The sequence below is a fragment of the Meles meles genome, chromosome 7, assembly GCF_922984935.1.
Source record: "Meles meles chromosome 7, mMelMel3.1 paternal haplotype, whole genome shotgun sequence".
Classification (NCBI taxonomy): domain Eukaryota; kingdom Metazoa; phylum Chordata; class Mammalia; order Carnivora; family Mustelidae; genus Meles; species Meles meles.
This window is the reverse complement of record NC_060072.1, coordinates 143,745,993-143,773,727: the sequence shown is the minus strand read 5'-3', so window position 1 is coordinate 143,773,727 and position 27,735 is coordinate 143,745,993. Positions and strand designations below refer to the sequence as shown.

At 42.4% G+C, this 27,735-nt stretch overlaps 1 protein-coding gene across 2 annotated transcripts; it reads left to right on the top strand.

Annotated features, from left to right (window-relative positions):
* The first annotated feature begins 30 nt into the window (after window positions 1-30).
* Window positions 31-20,129, top strand: ATP5F1C (ATP synthase F1 subunit gamma). Of its 2 annotated transcripts, XM_046010754.1 has the most exons (10): window positions 31-182; window positions 10,804-10,838; window positions 11,380-11,511; window positions 13,590-13,794; window positions 14,360-14,503; window positions 14,613-14,677; window positions 15,872-16,027; window positions 16,479-16,575; window positions 19,360-19,396; window positions 19,986-20,129. In XM_046010754.1, the coding sequence occupies exons 1-9, from the start codon at window positions 127-129 to the stop codon at window positions 19,364-19,366; spliced, it is 897 nt and encodes a 298-aa protein (XP_045866710.1). In that variant the 5' UTR covers window positions 31-126; the 3' UTR covers window positions 19,367-19,396; window positions 19,986-20,129. The 2 variants fall into 2 exon arrangements, with proteins under 2 accessions (XP_045866710.1, XP_045866711.1); XM_046010755.1 differs by lacking the exons at window positions 19,360-19,396; window positions 19,986-20,129 and having other exon boundaries at window positions 16,479-16,579.
* Window positions 20,130-27,735: the final 7,606 nt, after the last annotated feature.

Here is a 27,735-nt window from a genome sequence, read left to right as displayed (position 1 = left end):
CTTCCCTCCTTCTGGCGGGAGGAAGCGAGACTGAAGGAGAAAGCCGGGTGGGAGGGCGCTTGGAGAAGGACCCGCGCAGGCGCGGTGAGGCCTGTCTCACCGACCTTCAGCCGGGCCGGTACCACCATGTTCTCTCGGGCGGGCGTCGTTGTGCTCTCGGGCTGGGCAGTGCAGCCGCAATGGTATGGTCGCTTGCGAAGGGACGGGAGGGTTACGAGGAATGGAGGAGCTCGGTCAGGGGAAGGAGGAAGCGAGTGGAGGCGAGTGGGACGGGACAGGGGTCGCAGGGCCTGCGAGGACCCCTGTCCGGAGGAGGCCCGGAGAAGCCCGAGCTGCCGGAAGCCCCTCCGATCCGGGAAGGGTGCACGAAGGGGCTGCGGTGACAGCAAGGGCTCGCCACGTCTCCTGAGGCGGGGTGGGGTGGGGGGGTGAGGGCCACGAGGAGCGGTCATCTGGGACCTCGGGGTTGAGACTTTAGTCTGAACTGATTTCAGGGCGGTCTTGGATTCACTCAGCTAATACATACTTACGGAGGCCCTGCTGCGTGCCGGGCACAGGCGAAGACCGAGGAGTCTGTCCCCGGGCCCACAGAGGGGGAGGGGAAGGTTAAGCTGTGCTTTCTGCCCTTGACGCCTTTTGAAACCCTCTAGTGTTGGGCAGGGTTTGCATGGGCCATTCAGAGCCGTTCGGTTCAGCCGGGACGTGTATTAAGCGCTTAGCCCGCAGCGCGGGCTCATGGCTGGGCACTGCTGTGTAAAATACGTGCTTTCGTGGGCTTGTGGTAGTTCGGGTGCAAGAGGGACCCTAAAAATCCGTCTGATGGCGATCAGAAGGTAGAGACGCCTAGCACTGTCTTGAAACCATTATGTTGAAGCAGTAACCCTGCAAGGTCATGAAATGGTCCCAAGGTCCTGAGGAGGAGATTGGATGGCTGTCAAACGCGGTCTGTGAACGGCCGTGCAAGTTTAAGGATTTTAAACATCGGTTTCCGGGATAAAACCCTGCGTATTAGAAGGCCAAGCAATGGGCAGATAAATGTTGATTTGTGGGTCGTACCATACAATAGGATGAAATGTCTTGAAGCGAGACAGAGCCTGGAAGAATTTCAGACACGGTGCTGAGGAGATTATTGGCTAAAAGCTGAGTGTCGCAATTCTTCGGTTTCACAGTAAGGAAGAATGCTAACGAGCTGCAGCGCAAAAGTAGATTTTGTGTCCTAATTTTCTTGCGGAGGGACTGTAGAGCCTTAATGGAAATAGGTTCGTTTTTCATTAAGCCAAGAATTCTTAACAGTAGAGAAAAAAATTAGGGTAATGAGGTAGTGAAATCGGGTGTGAATACCCACCGAAAACTGTTGATGGATTTGCCTTCAAAGTCAGATTTTTTTTTTAATACTGAAAATGAGTACTCATGGCAATTAAATCACCTTAGTTGGATTCTCTGTCACGTAGGTTGTCCCATTTGTTAATCACCCAGCACGCATTTGTTGGGTGTCTGCCCTGCACCAAGTTGGTACTGTGGAAAGTACTAAAAAGTCATGGTAAACAAATACATATGGTCTTAGCTTTACGGGACAGTTTCTGGCGTGCAGTGGTGCTCAGCAAACATCAGCTCTCCTTCCCCTGTTGCTGTGCAGAAATGTCATCTGTCAGTATTTTTACCTGAGGTAGTATCCAGTGGAAAGAGTTTCTGAAACTGGGATAAAATATTTTACATAAAATTGTCGCAATTTAAAAAAAAAAACCTTATAAAGCAATTTAAAATCTTAAAATAAAGGATGGTTTTAAGTAAGAGTAGTCTGACATAACTGCTAGACTCCTAAATTGGAACCTACCTTGACAGATAGATAGGTTGTAGTCCTGACCTTAACCTTACCTTTAGAATGTTGGTTTAACCTGGTAGGTTATGAATATTCATCAAGCATTGAGGGAAAACATTTTCAAGTTATTCTGTTACTCCGGGTCCCCTGTTGCTTCCCACTCATAATTGCCTTTTAAATTCAGAAATGAAAACCACCTTAATGTTTCACACTCCACAGAATTAATTTGGAAGGGGAGAAAAAATAGCTTTGCTTTTACGGAACCATAAAGGGGCACTTTCTGTTTTGGTTATTGGAAGCTTTAAAAATGCAGCTTGTTATTTTTACAGGTTTTGTTTCAGGGAGGTTAGCTTCCTGACATTGGCTAAATATTAGGCCCTATTAAAATCTTAGTGAAGTTATATTAATTGTTTAGGGTATCAGTAAAATACACTAAATTTTGGGAACTTGTTTTTAAGTTGCATTTAAGAAAATGGAGATAAGGAAGACAAGTGTGATTTTTTTCTGTCTTCAAATCAGGGGAATATACATTTCTATTTCGTGTTCCCCATTCTCTAAAGCGGGAGTGTGTTACAGTAGCAAATCACTAGCCATAAACTGAATTATGTGCGCTGAAAAGGAAGGGAAATGGCACTTCAGGAGACAGAAGGCCGATCGCATCCCAAAATTGAGGTGGCAGATGTTTATTTGTAAAAGTAAAAAAAAAAATGTGAGGCATCAGGGTGTGCGGTATAGGAGATCCACCCACTCGGGAGCCAGCTACCAGGATTTGGATCGCGACGGCCACTCACCTGGCTGTGTGACCCTAGACACATTAGTGCCTTTGCCACTATTTCTTCATCTGTCAAATGGAGGTAATAATAGTGCACAGTTGATTGGGTTACACGACGGTTAAATGAGTCCGTGTTGGTACAGAACAGAGGTGGTAGGGGAAATGCTGGTGTGCGTCCAAAGACAGGAACTGAAAACTGTAAACAACATTATGCAGTTCCTCCATAAAATGTCAGAAGGTTTCTTGTACTTGCCAAACGAGACTGGATCATGGGTGATCGTGGGGGAGGAAGTGCCAGGGAGTTATTTTTTTGGTGGACAGGCAGGTGATGGACTTTCATACAATCATTTATTATTGGAATTGGACCTAATTCATCATTTTCCCTAAGAATTAGCTGCTGCTGCTGCTGCTTCATTAATGTTTATATTTATAAAGCATTATATACCCTCACAGTCTTGCAAACTCTGTATTTTCTTTGAGGAATCCTTCCCCCAGCAACCTTGCTGGCTCCCTTCTCTACTACTTTTAGTTTTGCTAACACTGCTGTATGATCATAGTGAATAACGGTAATCCACAGGGGCGCCTGGGTGGCTCAGCTGGTGAAGCATCTGCCCTCAGTCCAGGTCAGGATCCTAGGGTCCCGGGATCCAGCCCCACGTCTGCTCTCTGCTCAGTGAGGAGCCTGCTTCTTCCTCTGCATCCCCCTACCCCCCGTTCATACTCTCTCGCTCGCTCTCTCTCACACAAAAATAAATAAATAAAATCTTTTTAAAAAAATGGTAATCCACAACTCTGACTTTTCTGTCCACTATATCTGATATGTTTCAGGTTTCTCTAGTAATCTCCCAAGGATTTCTCAGGATTTGTTGCAGTATTCCAGAACAAATAGCTGATTCAAAACTTTGTATTTTCTTTTGCAAAAATTACATATTCAGTAAAGCAAGCTGCCCCTAGAGAGAGTTGGGGTCAGCTTATGGTTTTCTGTTGTATGTACTCAAGTTGTACTTAAAAACAGAGTAACATCGATGTCTTTAGAAGTGAATGAAAGCTAAACATGAGAGCACTTCAAAGTAGAAAATTAGGGCGTGTGCCAGCATAAAGAATCACAAAAGATCTACCTCTTCATACCTCTCACTTGGGATATTTAGGGAAACCAAAGCATTCTGTGTTCATCCAAATATGGCATGTAGTTAGATTTATTCCCCATATTCTCTGACTAGAAACTTACGTCCCTTAAATTGGAATATCCTAAATCCATAATGTCCAAATGTCGCTCCTCATTCTGTACATTTAGATTGGTCGGAGTGAACAAGTTGATACACCAAAAAAAAAAAAAAAAAATCAACAAATGATGTTATTTTCCATTATAAAAAGATGTTAATGGAATGGTTGGTATGTCAGGAAGTGTGCTCTGAAGTCCAGAGCTTGGAAGTATTTGACCGCTTTTATCTTTTCCATTAGTGGATCCATTCTTACAGCTTAATCTCATTTTTCTTGTAGTCTCTGTCCTCTTCTCTATATTTCTTTCTCTATGGCTGCATAATACTAGTAGTAAGAGGGATGCCTGGGTGGCTCAGTGGGTTAAAGCCTCTGCCTTCGGCTCAGGTCATGATCCTGGGGTCCTGGGATTGAGTCCCACATCGGGCTCTCTGCTCAGTGAGGAGCCTGGTTCCTCCTCTCACTCTCTGCCTGCCTCTCTGCCTACTTGTGATCTCTCTCTCTGTCAAATAAATAAAATCTTTAAAAGAAATACTAGTAGTAAGATAAATAAGTCAAGAGATTATTGGGGCGCCTGGGTGGCTCGGTTGGTGAAGCCTCTGCCTTTGGCTCAGGTCATGATCCCAGGGTCCTGGGATCAAGCCCCACGCTGGCTTCCTGCTCATCTGGGAAGCCTGCTTCTCTCTTGCCTGCCACTTGTGCTTGCTCTGTCTCTCAAATAAATGAATAAAATCTTAAAAAAAGAGAGAGAGATTGTTAAAAATAATGTTTTGTTTATGATCTTTCAGACTTTTTATGCACATAAACACATACAGTCACAAAAATGGGATCATAACCATAATTTTATAATATCCTTTTCTGAAGATACTGTAAAGAAGCTTTATTTTTTAGTACAGTTTCAGATTCCTAGAAAACTTGAGTAACGAGAGTTCTGTATACCCACATCCCACTCTGGGCAGTTTCTCCACTTAAATCGCATTTTGCATTGGTGTGGTATATGTACCACGATTAATGAAACCATAGTGATACGTTCTTAAGGTACGTGGTTTCATTAAGGTCATTCTTTTTGTTGTTTTGACAAGTGCGTGATGACATGTATCTAGTTTCACTGCCCTAAAACTCTCTCCCCAGAATCCAGGCAACCACTGATCTTACTCTTGTCATAGTTTTGTCTTTTCTGGAATGTCAGATAGTTGGACTCAGACAGAATATAGTATTTCAGATTGGCTTCTTTGCTTAGCAATATGCAGTTAAGGTTCCTCCATATTTTCCATGGCTTGATAGCTCATTTATTTTTACTGCTGAATAACTCCATTGTATGGATGTACACGTTTGTTTTTCCATTCATTCACATATTGAAAGACATATTGGTTGCTTCCAGTTTTTGGCGATTGTGAATAAAACTGCTATAAACATTCATGTGCAGGTTTTTGTATAGACATAAGTTTTCAGCTCAGTTGGGTAAATACCTAGGAGCGAGATTGTTGTATCATATGTTAAGACTGTTGAGATTTTTAAGAAACTGTCAAACCATCTTCCAATCTTCCAAAGTAGCCATACCATTGTGTATTCCCACCAGCAATTAGTGAGAGTTCCTGTTGCTCCACATGTTTGCCATCATTTAGAATTATCATTTTTTAAAAAAAATTTAGCCATTCTTGGGGCACCTGGATGGCTCAGTCGGTTAAGCATCTGATTATTGGTTTCAGCTCAGGTCATGATCTCAGGGTAGTGTGTTCAAGCCCTGTGCCTGGATCCATGCTGGGCCTATGGCCTGCTTAAGATTCTCTTTCTGGGGGTGCCTGGGTGGCTCAGTGGGTTAAAGCCTCTGCCTTCGGCTCAGGTCATGATCTCAGGGTTCTGGGATGGAGCCCCGTATCGGGCTCTCTGCTCGGCAGGGAGCCTGCTTCTTCCCTCTCTCTCTGCCTGCCTCTCTGCCTACCTGTGATCTCTCTCTCTATGAAATAAATAAAATATTTTTAAAAAACCCTTTCTGCCTACCTCTCTCAAAAAAAATTAATAATAATAATAATTAGCCATTTTTACAGGTGTGAAGTGATATTTCATTGTTTTAATTTGGAATTCCCTAATGACATGATAGATACTAAGCACCTTTTTTTTTTAATGCAAATTTGCCATGTGTTTATCTGTAGTGAGACTTGTGTTTAGATGTTTTCATTTTTTATTTAGGTTTGTTTTCTTACTGTTGAGTTTTAAGAGTTCTTTATATGTTTTAGCTAACAGTCCTTTATCATATACATGGTTTTTTTTTGTTTTTTTTTTTTTTATTTGACAGAGAGAGATCACAAGTAGGCAGAGAGGCAGGCAGAGAGAGAGGAGGAAGCAGGCTCCCCACGGAGCAGAGAGCCTGATGCGGGGCTCGATCCCAGGACCCTGAGATCACGACCTGAGCCAGAGGCAGCGGCCTAATCCACTGAGCCACCCAGGCGCCCCTATCATATACATGTTTTGTAAACATTTTCTCCTGATGTGTGGCTTGGTTTTTCCTTCTCTTAATAGTGTCTTTTACAGAGCATAAGTTTTTGAAATTAATAAAGTCTGGCTTCATCACTTTTCTCTCATGGATCATGGTTTTCATGTTTTATCTAAAAATTTAGAGCCAGACCCAAGGCACCTAGATTTTCTCCTGTGACATCTTACAGAAGTATTACAGTTTTGTGTTTTACACTTAAGATCTGTGATTCAAGTTAATTCTTGTGAAAGGTATAGAATTATTTTTTTAAAGCTTTTTTTTTTTAAGATTTTTATGAATTTGACAGAGATCACAAGTAGGCAGAAAGGCACAGAGAGGAGGAAGCAGGCTCCCTGCTGAGCAGAGAGCCTGATGTGGGGTTCCATCCCAGGACCCCGGGATCATGACCTGAGCCGAAGGCAGAGACTTTAAACCACTGAGCCACTCAGGTGCCCCAAAGTGTAGAATTATTATGTAGGTTAATATTTTTTCCATATGGATGTCCGGTGTTCAGCACCACTTGTAGAAAAAGAGTATCCTTTCTCGGGGCGCCTGGGTGGCTCAGTGAGTTAAAGCCTCTGCCTTCGGCTCAGGTCATGATCCCAGAGTCCTGGGATCGAGGCCCACATTGGGCTCTCTGCTCCGCAGGGAGCCTGTTTCCTCCTCTCTCTCTGCCTGCCTCTCTGCCTAGTTGTGATTTCTGTCAAATAAATAAAATATTTAAAAAAAAAAAAAAAGTATCCTTTCTCCACTTAACTGACTTTGCTCCTGTGTCAGCCATGAGTCAGTTGACTGTATTCGTGCGGGTCTCTTTCTGGATTCTCTCTGACTTACACTGTGTCTTTTATTCCCCTCACTTACTCATTCTGTAACTGGAAGCCTGTATCTTCCCTTCTCACCCATTTTGCCCATCCACCACCACCGCTCTCACCTTGGCAACTGCCAGTTTGTTTGTATTTCCATTTATTGTGTTGTTGTTATTGATCTCACTTACGAGTGAAATTCTGGGCTCTGTCTTCTCTTCTCGTGATTTGCTTGCCCATTCTTTCACCAATACAATGTCTGGATTACCAGATTTATCATACTAGGTCTTTAAATCAGGCGCTGTCAGTTCTCTGGCTTTGTTCTTCAATATTGTGTTGGCTATTTGGGGTGTTTTGCTTTCCCATATAAATGTTAAGATCGATTTATTGATATATACAAACTAACTTGCTGAGGTTTTGTCTAAAATTGTATTGAACAAGTTGGAAAGAGTGGACATTTTAGTAACATTGAATCTTCCTATTCATGAATATGGAATCTCTCTCCATTTATTTAGATCTTTCTTTTATCAGTTTTGTAGTTTTCTTGTAGCATATTTTGTTAGATTTATATGTCTTTTTCTGTGTGTTATTTTATTGTGGTAAAGTAACACATAAATTTATCATCTTAACCATTTATGAAAGAATTATTTATATTTCTGTATGTATTTTATATATTTATAGATTTATTTATTTAAAAGATTTTATTTATTTGAGAGAGAGAGAAAAAGAGAGCACCAGCTGGGGAGAGGAGCAGAGGGAGAGGGAGAAGCAGAGTCCCTGGTGAGCAGGCACCACCCCCACCCCCCAACCCTAGAGCTCCATCCTGGGATCATGACCTGAGCCAAAGGCAGATAGACGCTTAACCCATTGAGCCACCCAGGTGCTCCTTGTACCACCATTTTTAAGTCTACAATTCTATGCTAATTGTTTTTCTTTTTCTTTCTTTCTTTCTTTTTTTTAATGCTATTATTTTTCTAACTTGAAATTCCCAGTTGTTCATAACTTGTGAAAAGAAAGCAATTGACTTCTTTATATTTTGACCTTGTATCCTGCAACCTTGCTGTAAATTGTCTAGGAGGATTTTTTTGCCAATACTTTGGGATTTTCTACATAGACAGTCGTGTTGTTTATGAACAAAGGCAACTTTATTTCTTCCTTTCCAATCTGTATACCTTTTATTTCCTGTTTTGTCTTACTGCCTAAGCCAGGACTTCCGGTACAGTTTTGAATAGGAGTAAGGAAAGAGGACATCTTTGCCTTAGTCCCAGTCTTAGGGGGAAAATCGTAGTTTCTCATCATTAAACCACAGAGGGTTTTGGTAGATACTCTATATCAGGTTCAAGAAATCCTCTGTTCATAATTTGCTGAGGGTTTGTTGGTTGGTTGGCTGGTTTTTTGTTTTTTTTTACTGTGAATGGGCATTAGATTTTGTAAAAAACTTTTTCTGCATCTATTGGCCGTATGATTGTTCTTCTTTAACCTGTTGGTGTGATGCATTATATTATTTGATTTTTTTAAAGATTTTTTTTAAAGATTTTTTAAAGATTTTTTTTAAAAATCTTTAAAATGTCAAATTTATTTGACAGAGAGAGATCACAAGTAGATAGGCAGGCAGAGAGGGAGAGAGGGAAGCAGGCTCCCTGCTGAGCAGAGAGCCTGATGTGGGACTCGATCCCAGGACCCCGAGATCATGACCTGAGCCGAAGGCAGCGGCTTAACCCACTGAGCCGCTTATTTGATTTTTAAATGATGAACCAGTCTTGTATACCTAGAGTAAATCCCACTTGGTTGTGGTGTATAATTCATTTTAATACATGTTGGATTCAATTTGCTAATCTTTTGTTGAGGAATTCTGCATCTATGTTCATGAGAGATAATGTCCTCTAATTTTCATTTCTTAAAATGATTTTATCTGGTTTTGATATTTGGGTAATGCTGGCCTCATAAAATTAGGAAATACTCCCTCTGCTTCTAATTCTACTTGCCTATTTTGGTACCAGCTTTCATCTTCCATGAGTTACAGTTCTCTTTCTCAAGTCTCAAAAATCTCACATTTTTCCCAAACCCATTGGACATTTCCACCTCATCCCATGGGCTTTGTGTCATATTCATTAAAATTCATTATCTCAACTCTTCATCTCAGGAAACAAACAGGGTTGCTGGAGGGGACGGGGGTGGGAGGGATAGGGTGCCTAGGTGATGGACAGTGGGGAAAGTATGTGCTATGGTGAGAAAAAATTTTAAAAAATAAATCAAGTTCATTATCTCTAGAGAGATCATCCCCACTCAGTTTTTCTACCTTGGTTAACGACAATGCTATCTACTCAGGTCATTAAAGTGGAAATCATTCTTCCTGGTTTCCTTTCCACTCTTAAGAACTTGCTCATACATCTCATCTTCCTGTTGCCAGCACGGTAGCTGAGGTTCTTGCCTTCTCAGTCCAGAGGCTGCAGCAATCCCACAGAGTCCCCATGTCGTCAGTGTTCCAGCGTCAGTTTGTGGTTTCGCTGCCGTCCGTGGTACTTCACTGAAAAACTAAACTGGTTGTGGCTTATAAATATTCATTGTTCCCTGCTACCTATAAAATAAAATTTAAACTTAACCCAACCTGTGTCTCCAGGTTCAAGAGTACGTCCTATTTGGGAATGTCCTCCTTAGGCCTTCTTTATTTATGCACAAATCTACAGATTCTTCCGTTCTCCCATGGAGCTTTCTGAGCCAATGCATACACTTTGTAGAGATTTAAGGGCTAACAGATAATTTCTGTTTGATAACATGTTGTCTTCCTTAGTAAGATGGCAGTCCTCTGGTATTGATCTCTTATAAATGTGGCTTTTATTAATATACACATGTGTGTGTTTAACATATATTTAAGTCAAATCATTTTTACTTCTGTGCATTAGCACTTCAGTCATAAAGACTAGAAAAATATTTAACGTACATTTTATGTAAATCTTAAGTTTTTATGAATCTTGTTTATGAGATAATAGTGAGCTTCTTGTGGTCACAGACCATGTCCAGGAGCAGAGTAGCTGCTTAGTACCTTTTTTTTTTTTTTAAAGATTTTGTTTATTTATTTGAGAGAAAGAGAGAGCATGAGTGGGGAGGAGAGGGAGAAGGAGGCTCCCCCTGAGCAGGGAGCCAGACTATAGGCTGGATCCCAGTACCTAGCGAAGGCAGACCCTTAACCGGCTGAGCCACCCAGGTGCCTTGCTTAGCATGAGTTGGAGAAGTTAAAAATTGGTTTAAATAAACTACTTTCACACGTGTGGTCATATTAGAATGTATACTTGATCCTAAGTGTTACTTGAAGAAGTTTCAGCGAACTAAGGAATTCAGGGTAGCTTTTTAGAGGGGGCTGACCTTGGTTTTCAGTATACTTGGATAGCCTGAGAAGGGGAAGAAGACTTTTCTGTCGTGGAAGCAGTACAGGCAAAGGCATGAAGGTGGGGCAAGAGCATGTGTGAACTTGATCATCGTGACTGCGGTGGAAGGTCTGTGCTAGGGAAGACAAAATGAGGCCTTTGGCAGTAGGGTTTGGTATCATTAAGGGCTTAAATATATATGTGTGTGTATAAATATATGTATATCAGAGTCCTGTGTTTAATAGATTGTTTCCTTGTGGGACATTCTTTAAATTCATTAATTTTGATGGTTTTTCTTAGATTATGGGGCTGTTTTCAGAAAACTAAAATATTTTTAAAACCTTCCTTTTCAGGATCCAAGTTCGAAATATGGCAACTTTAAAAGATAGTAAGTACTTTATCTCAATATGTGAATGAAGAAAAGCTAAATTTTGACAAATAAAAATATGCTGCTTTAGCCCATTGTATATTTGATCAAAATTGACAGAATAATTCTAGCTCATATGTGTGTGACATTGAACTTGTTTTGGAAAAGACCAGTGTGAGGCAACACACAGTTGTTCTGATTCTGTTGTCTGTACCATGACAATGGTATTTAATGTTTTTAATACTTAATGTTTTTTAATTAAATACATGACAATGTATTTAAATGTTTTAAATGTATAATGTGCTGTGGCCATCCTGTCCTGTCTAAGAGGCAGCTGGGTTTGACCTTCTGTTAGCACTCACGTGGCCACCTTGCCTGTCTGAGCAGCAGCTGGCTTTTAACCTTTGCTCGGTACTCTTTCTGACATCAAGCCTCAGCATTGTGCTGTTAGTCGATCGTCTAAGTGCTGATTTTTCTACCTTACAGTTTAGAAAGCTACTGCCATAAATTCACAAGTGAAACGAGAACCCTTTTAGCATGACACAGTACTTCTGTTTTTCAGTTACCAGACGACTAAAGTCAATCAAAAACATCCAGAAAATCACCAAGTCTATGAAAATGGTAGCAGCAGCAAAATATGCCCGAGCTGAGAGGGAGCTGAAACCAGCCCGAGTATACGGGATTGGGTCTTTGGGTAAGTGAAGGGTGTAATTCACAAATTACAAAGAACTGTTTAACAGAGATCACCACTAATGACTTATCTGGTGCTTGGTGACAACAGGTCCAGTCTCTGTGTTTGACGTTACTCATTTTTCACAGCCACCCTACGAGGGTCGGAATGTCTAGAGTCCCTTCTTTACAGTTGAGAAACACTAAAATCAATTAACTTGCTCAAGGTCACATGCCTAGGTGGTTTGGCATCAAAGCCTGCCTGTTAACTGCTGTATGTGACTCTGTGCGTGTTGAAAATACTCTGAAAAATTGCCCAGACTATTAACTATATATTCAAAAGAACTTAGAAATATAGTGCATTCAACTCAGGTGCTCGACTTCATCCTATGAGGTTGTGATATTGCTGGTTTGAGACTGCGGGGTGCGAAGGTGATACCCTGCAGCGGAGGTGACTGGGCAGGCATGGACAGGACTCAGGAATACGTGAGTAGAACGTTTAAACGTCAACCGTAAAGAAGGCAAATTCTGCTTATTTCCAAAGTGAAGAAAATTTATGTATTATCTCTGTATTAATACATCTACATGTTAGATTTAATTGCTCATGTAAAAGTTTCTTGTGCTCTTTCATATTTTTTAAACATCCATTTATACTGGTTTAAAAAAAAAAAAAAACTTTGCGTGAGAAGATGATAGAGCAGTAGGCTGTGGTGGAAATGAGTCCTCGCTCTAAAAATGCCACATTCAGTTTCATGTGACGGGTCAGAGGACAGTTGGTAGGTAGGCGAGGTTCCAGCCGTCCTTATCGCCTCCAGCCCTTTGCTCTCACGAGTCCCATTCGCTGCACAATAAATCCGAAGCACCTTGGTGGCTCAGTAAAGTTTGGTTGATAAATTACTCTAGCCTGTTTATATGGAAAGGGAAAGTTACTTCACTATTCACCTTTCTTGCTGATACGAGAAAATGTAATAAATTTGTTTCCCTCCAGAGCCCATAATCACAAAATTATCTCACAAAGAAGCAGCTGGCTTACAGGTCTGATTAGACTATTTGTGGTAACATTAAAAATTCAGGCCATGGCTGCCGATCAGTTCTGAAGTCCTTCAAACCCAGTACTAACTGTTAGCTATTAAGTGGTTGATCATCTTAAATATTTGAATCAGAAAACTCCTGCTCTGTAATGACAGAGGTGATGGCAGGAATTTTGTTGAGATGGGTGACTGTGGTGGCCGTGAGGACACGCCTTGTACCTGCGGGGGCCCAGCCACTGAATTCACCCTGCGTCCGCACCCAAGCCACGCTTCCCACAGGCGGTGCCTAGCCGGTCCCTGAGCAGGCAGGATGCTCGAGCAGGCACGTCCTTGGGAGACGTGCAGCCCCCCAGCGGTGTTGCTGAACTTCCCCTAAACTGCACAGTGCTCCGGGAAGCTGCCACCCAAGCCCTCTTCCCTCCTTCCTGCAGGTCAGACCTGCGTCAGGATGTGATGGCCTTCCTGACTCCTTCCTGCCTTCTCCCACAGCCTTTTCTTCTGTTTCCCCAGTAAAATCTGTGCATATTTCATCCTTTTTATCCCCTCTTGGCCCCTGCTGCTTACAAGACTGGACCAGCCCAGTGAGGTGGTCAAAGCAATGCCCAAAATCAGAGTGGCATCTGCTGGTTTAATGCCAGCGGCTTTTGTAGAGTTGATACGCAGGTTATATGAGCAGGTCAGTAAGTACCTGCTTCTTACTTTTTTGCTTGTATCCTGAAGCTCTGCATCCTTCACAAGGCTAGGTAAGCTGGTACTCTGTGATTCGGGCCTCCTTATAAATTCTTCAGTTGTACTAGAGATTTCTTTAAGTCAACATTTGAGGTAAATTGGCCATTAATTGGCTTTTGGAGCCTTTATCATACAGAGATTGAACCCTTCACGGTTTCAGCCTGATGGTAGATGGATCAAGTACACAGACAGCTTTGATTGTATTGTTTGATGCCACCTGAACTAAAACGCATCGTTTCGAAAACAGCCAACTCCTTCAAGTCTGGTAAATTAGGGATTTGGGGTGTATTTTGTATATGTTACATAGTTTTAAATTCTTGCTGTTTGTTTGTTTGTGTTTAAGCTCTGTATGAAAAAGCTGATATTAAGGTGCCTGAAGACAAGAAGAAGCACCTGCTTATCGGTGTGTCCTCAGATCGAGGGCTCTGTGGTGCTATTCATTCCTCGGTTGCTAAACAGATGAAAAATGAGGTGGCCACGCTCACAGCAGCCGGGAAGGAAGTCATGCTTGTTGGAATTGGTGATAAAATCAGGGGTATACTTCATAGGTAATTGAAATAGATACTGTTGGTGTGGCAGTGGGTGCAAGCATGAGTAAGGGGAATGTCTTCGATCGTCTCTCTCAGCACGGTGTCCTTTTTTTGGTTACCTGTTTTTATACCCACAGAGAGGGTTTTATTTGCATTTTTTCAGGACTATCAGAATATATAGATTTCTTCTGTTTTTTACTTGTCTCCTGTTTCTATTTCATCCAACCCATGAGTGGAGCACGACAGGAATATCAAAAGCCAGTTGGCATTTTAAATGAACGAGGACTCTCAAGCCAGCACAGCCTAGAAATGTCAGAAGTCAGCAGCATTTAATTGAGATGGGAAGGAGAGAAATACAGCACAAGAGAGGCCTGATGATTAGTCCTTAGTTCTTGCAGCCACTAAATAATCATGATAGTGGATGGAACAACTCCATTCGGTGACGGCATCCCTGTTATCCCCCGAACCCTGGCCCCGCCAAAAAACTTGATTCACAGTGATAATACTTTTCCTCGTTCCCTGTGTTATTTAGGCAGACGTATTCCTTTACACTACTCTGTGTAATCTCCTGATTCTCTTATAGGACTCACTCGGACCAGTTTCTGGTGTCCTTCAAAGAAGTGGGAAGAAAACCTCCTACTTTTGGAGATGCATCCGTCATTGCCCTTGAACTGCTAAATTCTGGATATGAATTTGATGAAGGGTCTATCATCTTTAATCAGTTCAGGCAAGAAAAACTTAGAAATCAAAGCTTTTTCATGCTTATGTTCATACTTTAAGTAAATACTTAACAGTTTAAAATATTATTTTGAGATTGATATTTGTATAATTTCTAGGTCTGTCATCTCCTACAAGACAGAAGAAAAGCCCATTTTTTCACTTGAAACCGTTGCAAGTGCTGGTAAGTAGTTTTTGCAGGAAAGGTGTTTTCCTGTGTAGAAAGCAGAGATTTAGATGTTTGGGAAAATAGTGTTTGTCAGGGTGGCCTTTTCGGCAGCCGCCGAATAGTCGGGCTCTATCACCATCTGTCAGTGGCGTCCGTGATCTCTTAATCCATTCATTAATGACTCCTACTCCATTCCTTCATTAATAGAATATAAATAAATACATGATTCCACATGCTTTCTGTTCTCAAAGATGGAAGAGCGTGGCTAGAATTGGCTTTGCCGTCTCTGGGAACTCTGCCGAAGCACAGCCCGAGTAGCAGCTCCGGAGTCGTGACCAGAACTGATTGATGTTGACCCACTCAGTTCTCTTGTCCTACTGTGGAGTAACGTCATCATTGCTCAGTGAAGCGTCCTAGAAATAATATTCTGGAACCGATTTTATTTTCCCGAGGCATTTCCTCCTTCTATACATAGTATCTCATGTATTAAGATGTACACTTCTTTAACATTTTCATGTCTCTGAGGTTGGGATGTTCCTACCAGTCAGTGGCATGCCATTTTTAATTGATTGACTCTTGTTACTTTATTAATGGTTCCAAAATCAGGGGTATCATCCACAGCATTTTAAGTTTGATGAAATACAATAGTACTTCAGCACTTCTCCCTAACCAATGAAGGTTGAGTTGTGCCTCTAAATTTCTGCAGCATAATCAACAAGATGTATGTTGGCTTCTGATTCCTGCCCCGACACTTTCGTATCCCATTTCCCTCTCATTTTTCCTGATGGACACCTGCAGATTTCTCCAATTATCAGATGGCTGGCTTGGGATTTCTGTACGAGTTTCCATTTTTTCATTAATTCTTTTATTAAAAAAAAAAAATTACTGAGTATTTGCTTACCTTGTGCCAGTTGTATGCTGTCCAGAGGACTTCATGACCATGAAATGCGGAGATGTTAGTTTAATTGTTGGCTTCTTAGTTTTCATTACGTTAAGCATTTGTAGTAGAGTATCAGGTGCTTTGCTTCCGCACATTATATTCTGAAAATCTGCCGTACTCGCGGAGTGGGAATAGATGAAACTGCGAGAACGGAATACTTTGTTGACTTCTGCTCTGTAATTATTAAGGGTTTTTATAGTAGTAAGCTCTTTTGATTCAATCCCTCTTTACTGTATAACTTCAAAGAAATCTGTGCCTTGTTTGAACAGAGAGCATGAGCATCTATGACGATGTCGATGCCGACGTGCTGCAGAATTACCAAGAATACAATTTGGCCAACATCATCTACTATTCGCTAAAGGAATCCACCACGAGTGAGCAGAGTGCCAGGATGACGGCTATGGACAACGCCAGCAAGAACGCTTGTAAGCAACAGCGGGTCTCCTCTGAGAGCACTCTCCTGCTGAGCGTAGCGTGAGGACCTTTGTAGCCAAACGTTACCGTCCCTAAGCACACCAGGAAGCAAGGGAACAAGAATCTGGTCCCAGGCTCTGCCACTGATTCCGTGACATCTTAGACCAATGACCATGTCCTTCCTTGAGTTTTTCATCTCAAAAGATGGAAAAATAATCATCTCTACCTTAAAGGAAGTATATGAAACTTGGTAGCAGTGAGTTTGCAAGTATTTTGAAGAGGTGTCTGTGGAAGAGGTAGAAATACCTTTGTGAAATTTTTGAGAGGGCAGGCTTGCTACCCAAAGAGACATAAAAATTCTTATTTTTGAACTAAGCAACATGCATCTGTGAATATGTTAAGGAACAAATGATTCTTTCTAGTATTAGATTGCGTTGTCTAATCCCTTTGTTTTGTTTGTAGCCGAAATGATTGACAAACTGACTTTGACGTTCAATCGCACCCGCCAGGCTGTCATCACGAAAGAGTTGATTGAAATCATCTCTGGTGCAGCAGCTCTGTAAGTAGCAGCAGATGGACACCCTTCAGACACTTCTCCTCCTCTCTCCGTGTCTGCTGGCTGAACGGGAGCGTTTCGCTTTCAGTTTTGTTTTGCTCAAGGTGAAACGATCCATTGCCTAACCTTGTAATCTAATTAAGATTTGGTGAAAATGAGATCTCTGTTTTTTCTGCTTGTCTCACACCGAAACTTTTGGGTTAGTTTCTTCTTTTTAGAAATCAGCATATTGCTATTCTAGAACATTAGGAAAGCTTTAGAGTACCATTAGGAGTATGGATGTAAATGATTAGGAATGAGGAATAAGGCATTAGGAATAAGGATATAAATAATTCACTATCATTTATAAAACCTGTCTTTGGAACTTAAAACATTATAAAGCAAGCCTTCCCCCTGTAGGACTGGTTTTGGGTTTGGTTTCATGTAAATCTCCGGTGTTTTGGTAAATTTTGGTCAAAATTGGTTCTTTCCTTAACTAAATTTTCTATATTAGTACCTTATAATAATGTACCATTTTCCTCAAGAAAATTTCTTGGTTGTCTAGATATGTTAGGGTTTGTGAAGCCTGGGTTGAGAAAATGGGGATTCTGTTTTTAAAATGACTAAATTGAACCCCCACCATGTGCCAAGTTCAGCACTAGGAAGTGTCAGAGGATGTGATCAAGGCTTTGGTGTTGTAACAGGATAACAAAAACATGCAGGTGATCTTGATGAGAGGTAAATATATAGTAAGTTATCTTTGACTCTTCTTTCTCACCTCCTCTTAATTGATGACTAAGTTTTGTAAATTTTACCTTCTAAATATCCCTTGATATTACGTGATGCCACGTAATGCAGATCCTTGTCATTTCTCTCCTGAATTAACAAGGATATCAAGGGCCCCTAATGTGTCAGACCCTGTGCTTGACACTGAGGATGTAGGGGAGACAATATTTGCCCTCAGAGAGCTCACAGCTCTCACAGGGAAAAGAGACACCTTAGAAATTGCAGGAGAAAAGGCGTCAGTGTACTGTGGCTCAGAGCCAAGAGCAGTTTTGACATTTTGAAGGAGTTATTTTGTTTAAAAAAAGAGGCAGTATGTGATTCACAAAGCCTACAGTATTTACCGTCTGACCTTGCAACAGACTGTTAGGAAAAGAGTAGAATCCATTCTCTTACCTAATCATCCTGCAAAACACCTTAGCTTGAGATACGGAATCCTGTGTTTTCTGGCCACTAGACTCTCTAATCTAGTCTTGCCACCGCCATTGAACTTCAGCCGCATGGATGTACTCCCAGTTCTACAAACATGTTGTGCGCTTTTGCCTGAAATGCCCTTTTCTTCCTTTCCACCCTGGATTCTTCCTCTGATAGACTCCCACTTCTCTGTGCTGAACTGAGAGAAGCCTTTCTTTCAGAAAGTCCTCCTTCACCATTCGGGTGGGGCATCGTTTACTGTCCTGTGCTTCCCCTTCTCAGCATTTACACTATTTTATTAGGAATTGCCTTTGCCTATACTCCTGTGGCGTGGGAGTGACCGTGTCTTACTTTTGTAGCCCTACCACCTGGCACATACCGTCTCAGTAAATATTTGTTGAGTGAATGAGTGATGTGCCCTAAGGAATGGAAACTCAGAAGAGGGAGAAAAAACATTTCGTTAGTTGTATGAAAATGTGGATCCATGTTTAAGAAGTAGGGATAGATAGGTTTGTCACTAAGGTGAAATTTAAGTTGGTCCTTAAGTGTAGTCTGTCCAGGATAGAAACTGGGCAGAATGCCAAAGAGACACATAAAACTGATGGAGACCATTGTATAAGTTGTCAGTCAGATCCATCAGCCTTGCTAGCCAAGGCGTCCTTGTCTTATTTTGCTTTCCAAGCATGACTTTGTTAAGACTAACCCATCTCTCGTCTAGTCACTAATGTTGTTTTAGCGTCAGGGAGCACAGCGCAATGATGAATGGCCCTGCCACTTACTAGCGTGATAAACTTGGCTGAGATGCTCTCTCCGTGACTCAGTTTTGTCCTCTATAATGTGGGGGCTCAGGCGAGGATTACATAAGCATATTATTCATTCTCTTCCTTGGTGTGTATCATATTGCTAATGCTAAGCTGTTTTCTTGGTGGTAAGTGTGAGGAGGCCTGGGGGAGAGAGCTGCCTTCTGAAGGTTTCCAAAGAACCAAGAATCCGGTTTGGCTCTTGAAAAGGGAATGCTGGGAATAAAATGTGAGGATACAGTATCTGCAGTATTGAGGACTCTAGAAACTTGGGAAACCTGGCTAAAGAGGAGCAAAACCAAGGGAAACGAGGAGAGGGAGATTGGGACATAAAAACTGAGAATCTGAAATTGACTGTTAAATTTTGGCTTTCTAGAAAAGTAGACTAAATCCGTTCTTAAGGGTTGGCTGTGCAGTCCAAGCTTGGCGTGTTTATATGAATGGATTGCATGCTCTGTAACCTATCAGTTATCTGGGTTAAAACTGTACTATTTAATACAAACACATTTGGCTCTTTGGTAATACACTGTGTGCTATTCATAGGAGAAGTAGTGGCTTCAGTTATACTTGCGTAGTCTTGCCTTCTTGCATCAACATGGTTTTATTGTTCTAAACCAGACCAAAATTAGTAACTTTTTATAACAGTCATTGAATCTGTTTTAAACGAGTATTTTGGTAACGAATTTACATCGTATGTTCAAGATACCGAGTACGGAAATGGATGTTTTTAGTTGGAAATGATGCCTGATTAACTAGCATGGAATGCTTCTTGACTGGCTTGTTTTGTCTTTTCTCCTAACATAATAACCAGGGATTAATGAAAACCAAGTTTCGCCCTCAGGCAAGAGGTAAAGTGGCAGTATTTCACACTCTCTCCCCAAACCCCTCCAAAAGAAATCCAGCTAGATATGATTGACGCTGATTAAGCAACCCTGAAACAGATTCTCTGAGATGTAGATTTTGGCCCATTTATAGTAGCTGCCAGCTTGTGGTAGCATATGGGTAATGCCAGGGGCTTTTTTGTTGTTTTAATCAAATAAACTTTATGAATAGAGATTTAGCATTATTTTGAAATATTAAATACAGATCAGTGAAAAGTGGTGGTTCTCAGGACCCCTTCGTGTCTGACATAACAGAAAAGAGCTAGATTTTCCTGTTTCTGCATTCATTCTGTCCTGATAGTACACATCATGTAGCCTCTAGAAAATGCCATATACTCTTCAGAATGAGTAAAACAGGCATATAAGAAAAATAGTTTTGCCTTCATGGACCCCATGGAAAGGTTCCTAGACCAAAATTTGAGAACAGCTAGTTTATAGTAACATTTTATTATGTAAAGTCAGTTCTTTAAACCCCACTTAAACAGGTGTTATCTCTTGATATCGCTGTTTTTCCCTCCAAAACTGACTTTTATTTGTTCTGTACTTTGTTTTACAGGTAAAGAAGAAAAATTCAGCCAGCTGATTTTATTTTTAGCTTACTGCTGTCCTTGTCAGAAGAAATTGTTGGTCCACTGTTTAACCAATAAAGACAGCAAGATGTTTGTAAATTATCTTACAATAAACAACTTACCATAAGAAAGTCACTGTCTTCTCTTGTTACATAGAAACAGTAACTAGTAGTTTTCACAATGAGATGTTAAAAGTATCTAAAAATAGTGATATGCTACTGCTAAAATTTTTTGGTAAGAAGATAATTTAAGAGCCTCTGCTGATTTCACAGTTCCAGACTACCCTTCAAAAGTCCAGAGTATTTGGGGTGGGCAGAAAGGAAGAGGCATTCAAAAGTCCAGAGTATTTGGGGTGGGCAGGAAGGAAGAGGCAACAGGCCACAGGCTAACCCAGGCTTTGATTCTTATGCTCTTTCGAAAAGAACATCCAACCAAATGAAGTAAAAATGCTGTAGGAGTCATTTGCTCTTTCTCATCTATAAAGTTTAAACACCGGGGCACCTGGGTGATTCAGGCCGCTACGCATCTGCCTTTGGCTCAGGTCATGATCTCAGGGTCCTAGGACCTAGCTCCGAGTTGGGCTTCCTGCTCAGTGGGAGTCTCCTCTCCCTCTCTAATCTCCCTCTCACTCACTCTCAAATAAATAAATCTTAAGCCTCTGCCTTCGGCTCAGGTCATGATCTCAGGGTCCTGGGATCGAGCCCCGCATCGGGCTCTCTGTTCGGCGGGGAGCCTGCTTCCTCCTCTCTCTCTGCCTGCCTCTCTGCCTAGTTGTGATCTCTCTCTGTCAAACAAATAAATAAAATCTTTTAAAAAATAAATAAATAAATAAATCTTCAGTAAATAAATAAAATTTAAATATCTTTTCCAAGTTTACCTATCTTTGTCAAGTTTTCCACTGAGAAACCTTTCAGTGTGATAATTCATTCCGTACTCACATTTAGATAACCATTAAGATTGGACGCCTAGCCTGATTATGCACAAGTTAGCCATGCCAAAATGTCAGGGTTTGTTTAAAATAGGGAAATAAGTTTTGTTTCTTTGTTTAAAGGTTTTTATTTTATTTATTTATTTGACAGAGTGAGAGGGAACACAAGCAGGGGGAGTGGGAGAGGGAGAAGCAGGCTTCCCACTGAACAGAGAGCCCAATACAGGGCTTGATCCCAGGACCCTGAGACCATGACCTGAGCTGAAGGCAGATGCTTAATGACTGAGCCACCCAGGCTCCCCTAGTTTTTTTGTTTTTTGTTTTTTTTTTAAATTACAAACGTAATATATAAATTATAAAAGTAATACATAAATTACAAAAAGACTATGGAACTATAAAAAATAATAAAAATATATACCCATTCTCAATTTGTATGCTGCTCTTGACTTCTCAAAACCATTAAATAAATTAATCTATTTAGAAAGATATCTTCAAATGCTTTATTATTTTGCCAACTACTTCCACAAAAATGAATTGAACAGTGAGTAATATGAAAACTGATGAGCAACCACAAGCCTGTAAGAACAGTACTGCCTTCCTGTAAGTGGGCTGCAGGGGAGAAGCTGAACGGCCCCCAGGGTCCTTTTCTAGCTTCCCTGAGCCTTTGCAAGAGTCACTGGGTGGGTTGATGAATGAGGCTGAGGCATCAGGTGGACACGTACGTGTGTTCAAACCACCAGGTCACCTTCAGGAATGTTAGCAAGGAATGGGGCTGGGGGCGTTTTTTTGTCTTGCTTCTAAACACGCCGGTCCATCTCCAGTTTCGAGGACAGCAGAATGCTTCTCTGAGGGTGCACTGCATGTTCTAGACAACACAGCAGGGAGAAGAGCAGGAATGTAAGCACGTTGCTGAGTAGAAATCCATGAGGCTCAGCATACCACTCACAGGTTCGGAAGGGGGGACAACAGTTGTGGGGCCCCATGGCGCCAGCCCTCCATTTGTCTCGAGTGTGGACGTTCTGCTCCATCCGTGGTCTTACGTGTGTCACTCCTGGGTGTGATCTCATTGCCTGTGTCACTTCCCTCGCTTGTATTTTGGTGGAGAAAATAGGTAAACCTTTTAAGACCTTGCAGATCTTAAAATATCTATTCTATGACTTTTTATGGCACCTCTGGGATGGAGACCCCGATCAGCCCTTACGGGCAGTGTGATCTGGGGCAAGTGACTGACTCCATCAGTCTTAACATCCGTGAAGTGGAGATGAAGATAGTAGTTAGTGCATCGGGTTGTAAAATCAAATGAGCTAATGCTTGCCAAATACTTAGAATCTGATACAGTATGCTGGGGGCCCCCTCCGCCTGGGCTGTAACCAGCTGGGCCTGAGTTCTTTAATCCCAGCCCCTAGCACTGCCGTGTTCCGCTGGGACCAGATGATAAGGACCAGGGCTCCTAGAGGGAGTCAGAGCTCTGCTTTCAAGATGATCAGTCCCCTGCACTGGGTCCTGGTGTGTCAGCAGATGGTGTGACACCCAGACAGCAGTTACCCCTTGTCCCTGCCGCTGCAGCTCTTGCAGGAGGCTCTTGTCTCTCTGTCACCATGAGCTCACCTCGAATCCATTCTCTCAAAACACCGAGAGAAAACACATGCGGTAAAATTCACTGTTTCATTAAAGTGCGTAAGTCAGGATTAGTAGAGATAGTTGTGCTCTAATCCTACAAGCTACTGCAAGATGAATTGTTCTAGAAGGCATACATTTATCGAGCACTGACTGCCTGCTAGATATGATGCTGTCTACTGGACATCGATTAGTAATTGAGATGAACACTAGCTGCCCTCCTGAACTGTACGGCCAAGAACAGAATGATGAGTTTTGTTTAGGGCATCCATCAAACGCTAAATTTAGGATAAATCATTTTATTAGGGAGTCATCTTTATATAACCATGAAAATTACCAGAGTAAAGCATATAAAAAGAGGACAAATGCTTAAAAATTAGGCAAAGGTATTAGAGGAGAAAGCAAATATTTGATATAATTGAAAACAGGGTTCTCACTCTGGGAGGAGAGAAATACAATATGAAATGGGAGGTAAGGAATATGGAGTTAGGGGTTTGAATCAGGTATCAGTGTATGCTTCAGACATTTGGAATATTCACATTTCTAGCTTTCTCCACTAAAAGGCCCTGAAGCAATCACAGTAATAATGAAGGTCAGCTTGAGCTCGGATCTTGGTTTCTAAATAGTGCTCCTCACTGGGAAGAACCAGAGCCCCTTAGAGAGGTGGCTAATTCCCAGTCAAGGGCAGGGAAAAGCATAAGGTGAGCCTCGAAAAATCTGGTGCCACCAAGTACGGAAACACCCAGTGAATGACCACGGTGCGTTAAAAGCGTACAGCAACCGGCCTGAAAGGGCTTCTGCTGGCCAAACACGGGACAATAGAAGCAGCAAAAGAAGAATAATGTGAAGAGATTCTAGCCCACTGAATAAAAAAGAATGTCTGACTCCATACTAATAGCACACTAGAAAAAATGAGGCAAGTTTCTAGAACATCTGCTGAGAAAGGTAGAAAGAGATGCTGGGATTAGAAAAATCACCACTTCTTAACCACCAGAGTAATGACTGACTGACTCAGAAAGAGACCAGACATGGATGCTCATAGAACCAGAGTGGTGAAAGGTTGGGGAGAAGCAGGTCATTCAAATCAACTCAAAGTATCACCGTGTAGATTACATATTAATCTCAAAGTTAAAAAAAAAAGAAAAAGATACTTGACAATGGAGAGACTGGTTGATACCTAACGTTTACAAATGACCAAACTTCGTCACTAGCGATGGCACAAAATGACCCTTGCTGTTAACCTGTGTAAGAATATTGTTGCCAAAAATGTTTAGCACGAACCTCATCAAGTGAGAAATATTGCAAGACATTCTATAAAATGACTGTCCGTGAAAAAAAAAAAAAGGAAAAAAATAACGAAACTCCTAGACTTCGCAAAAATATCATAAAAAACAAAAAAGAAATAAATGAAAGCCCTATAAAACAACTGGGGGGGGACTGATCTTAAAAAAAAAAAAACTCTATAGACATGTCAACGAAACACAGTGAGTGAATCTTAATTAGATTCTGGATTGAAAAATTATAAAGCTATAAAAGGCATTTGGGGACCATGGGAAGATCTGAATACCCACTGGATCCTGGGTAATGTACTACTGTATCACTCTAGAGTCTGTGTGTGCAACAACGGTATTATGGTGTAGTGGAAAGAGCGATGCTTCTCTTAAATCCCCCCAACAGGACTTAGGGGTGTATCTCCTCCCGCCCCCCAGCTTCTGGAACTGTGTCAGGACACAGCCCTTAGCACTTAACCCTCTTTGGCATTGCCTCAGCTGGAGACTGCCCTGCCCCAGGTCCCAGCTCCCTCCCAGGTCCCAGCTCCCTCCCTCCTGGCAGCCCATACCCAATGCCTGCTCAGTGTGGGAGTATAAAGCCAGTCCCCCTTGCCTGAACTCAGAGGATGTCTCCCTTCCACCGCCTCTACCTTCTTTCCTTCCCTGGGTCCTGATCCCAAGAGCACTCCTATGGACTGATCTCCATCTCAGAGGCTGCTTCCCAGACAGTCTCACTTGGGATAATTTGTATTGGAAGGGGTGGAGGCGGCAGATACTAAGACAGGATTTTAGGATCTGGGTCAGCCATCTGGCTGGCCCCGGGGCCCTCAGCACTGGTGGTAGATGGAGCATGATAAGGTCCTGGCATAAGGTAGATAGTTCCAGAATGTGCAGGTTGTAACACTTTTACCAGTGGCGAACTAGGGCAGTATAAAGAGGAAACAAGCTGGTATGAGGTATCGGTGTTCAGATATTCAAGCAGAGTGGGGACAATAGGACTGTACAACAGTATAGGCACAAAGGGCTGGGCTTCCCTGCGTATCAGTCAGAAGCCACGTGCATGAGCTCATGATAAGGGAAGTTAAGGCGTCGGGAGGAAGTCACCTGGTGAGTTTTAGAGATGGTTCCCAGGACAAGGGTGGGTGAAACAGATGGGCAGCCAATGAGTGGGCTCCTCAATCAAAATCAAACCATTCATGGATAGACAACTAGGTGGCTGAGGACGGTTGCCCAAATGAGCAACTATGATTCCTTGCCCAGCATCTGGATCTGAGCCAATTTTCAGACGGAAACTCAAGTCTTTAAGAGGAAGAAGTTAACACCAAATGGAGAGAGAATGATTTTTCTCCTCCTCCCACAAAGGAACCAACAGCCATTGACTCAAGTAACCACCCACTGGAGAAAGGAAATACTCAAACATTTTGAGGACTGCTGAACACAGGGGCAGAGTTGAGACTGAAACCAGAAGATGCAGAGTCATCGTGGGCCTCTGTTAGAGTGAGGGCAGATGAGGCCAGTAATAAATGAAGTACTGGGTCCCTGGTTGATGGACCCAGTCAGTGGTCGATTCCCTGATTTCTTGATGTGTAGTCACATTAGATATTTAGGAGGTTGGCACAACCTCCACACCGGTTCCTGAAACAAGTTTTTGAGATTGGTCCTGAGGCTCAGAGGAGGAAGGGGAAGGGAGAAATTAGGGGCATCCTTAAGGACCCAAAGAACGCAGGGCCAGTGGTCCTCATTGTATCTCCATGTATCATTGGATAATTGGGCCCATTTACGAACATAATTCTTAGTGACCTGCCTGCGAAACTGTCCTTGTCCCTGCAACTCTGGTTCCTCCAGGTTGACAGTTCTAATTTGCAAAAGGGGGAATGCTTTTGGCACGGGACACACAGGAGTCCCACTGAAATATCAGCTACCATTGCCATCTGGGCACTTCAGTCAGGGGTCAGCACGCAGAAAGAGAAGTCACTGTGCAGGCAGGAGTGACTGACCGTGATCATTAGGAACCCACACAGCAATTACACGGTGGGCAGCAAGGAGACATGGTCGGCATCCAAGTGGCCTGGTTCAGTGTCTCTTGGTACTCTCTTGCCCAATGTTGATGGACCATGGGCAGGTTCAGCAGCCACTGGAGCACTCCTTGATCAACCTTCTTGCAGGCTGATCTCCATCCCAGACATGACTTTCTGGGGAACTGACTCTGTGACATATGGTTATGTGGGGGGGAATGTCCTTGCTTTGAGGAGACTCATGCTGAAGTATTTCTCGGTTAAGTGTGATGAAGTTTGCAACTTACTTTCAAACTGTGCTGAAAAAAAAAATTATGTGTGTATATGTATATAGTAAATATAACAAAGCATTAACAATTGGTGAATCTAGGTGAAGTATATGCCTGTGCTTACAGTTTTCTATTTCAACTTTGCTGTAGGTTTGAAATTTTCTGAAATAAAGGATTAAGGAGTTGAACACACACACACACACACACACACACACACAGAGGCAAATGAAGACGGGTCTAATATAGAAATTAGAAGGAGCCTCCAGAAATATTGAAGGTACAGCAAAAGAACAAGCTATTGTGAAATCCAAGACATAAGATAGTTTCAAAATTAAGATAGTGTTCAACACTATCAACTGGTTATAAAATGGTCAAGTAAGGCTAGGACTAAAAGTGTTCCGTGGAGTTTGCATCCCAAAGGTCCCTGATAATCTTAGGGATACAAGTGTTATTGAAGAAAATATTATAGGCACCCTGCCACCAAGCATCATCTCTGCAGAACTGTCATTTGGCTGAAGCACCACATTTTCAGTTGTACTGTGGTTTTAAGACTCCTAAAAATTGAGGATCTATTATATTCACAGTTCTGGAAATACTCCCTATAGAGAGAACGTAGATCCACTCAGAAACACGATTTATTGAGAAAGGCACATAAACTCAGATACTAAATGCACTGTGCCAAGTAGAAGAATAGAGAAACTGGCAGAAAAATACAAAGGAGAGAGATGAGGGTAAGGAAGGAAGGAATACTCCACAAGCTTGGGGTGGGGTTGGGGGGAGCACAAAGGGGCATATTTAAGAGATCATTAGATCGGCCGTTACAATTGCCTACCAGCAGGCTGGGTAATATTTACAACTCGAGATATTTATCACAAAGTCCAGATTTCCGGCGATTTGGAGAGATCTGGCACACTTGCCTGGGGCTGGGAGAAGAGCCTGGAGTAGACAAGTTCCCCACTCTCTCAGCCCGCTTCATTGATTTAAGGTACATGTTTGTCCCCTCAGTAGGCAACTGAGTTTTACTGAACCCAGGGCTGCGATTCAAATGAGGCGAGTGAGGCAGGAATTTGGGGGAAGTGGCTTGGATTCTTAAAAACTACTAAATTGAAATATGATGGATCTTCAGTTTTCTGGTGCTCCCTTAAATTTTGCACCGAGGCTCGTGTCTCACTCGCCTGATTCTAACCTCCGAGTAGCGTGGGCTTGATTTAATCTATACAACCGTAAGCGGCAGCACAGGCAAGATCAGATCCGATCAGATCCGCATTTGGGGGCACTGAAGTTCCCACGCTCCAAATCCCGCCCCTGCGCTCACAGCCTCTAGGGTTCCCACTTCCCTCTAACACCCGCATTTCAATTTCATATCCTGACTCCCTCTTTGGCCCCTAAGCCACTGACGGTCCCCTCTCCCTTCCCCTCCAAGCGAGCCCACCCGGGAAGGCCCCAAGCACCTGCCTCCTCGGGCGCATCCTCCACCTGCGCTCAGCCCAGCCGTTTCCTGCATCCTTCCAGGCCCGAGAGTCGCTACCGACGCCATCGCTCTGTTCCAACAGGGCGGAGCCTCCTCATTGGCGCGCTCAGCATTCGGCTAGTGCTGCCTCGCCCCGGCGACCGTCCAGCGGGAGGCGGAGCGAGCC

What these genes read in the sequence shown, in the direction of transcription:
- ATP5F1C (XM_046010754.1), top strand. Translation starts at nt 127, where the DNA reads ATGTTCTCTCGGGCGGGCGTCGTTGTGCTCTCGGGCTGGGCAGTGCAG. An exon ending in ATCAGGGGTATACTTCATAG is followed by an intron (nt 13,795 to 14,359) that starts GTAATTGAAATA and finishes ATTCTCTTATAG; the next exon opens with GACTCACTCGGACCAGTTTC. An exon ending in ATCATCTTTAATCAGTTCAG is followed by an intron (nt 14,504 to 14,612) that starts GCAAGAAAAACT and finishes TATAATTTCTAG; the next exon opens with GTCTGTCATCTCCTACAAGA.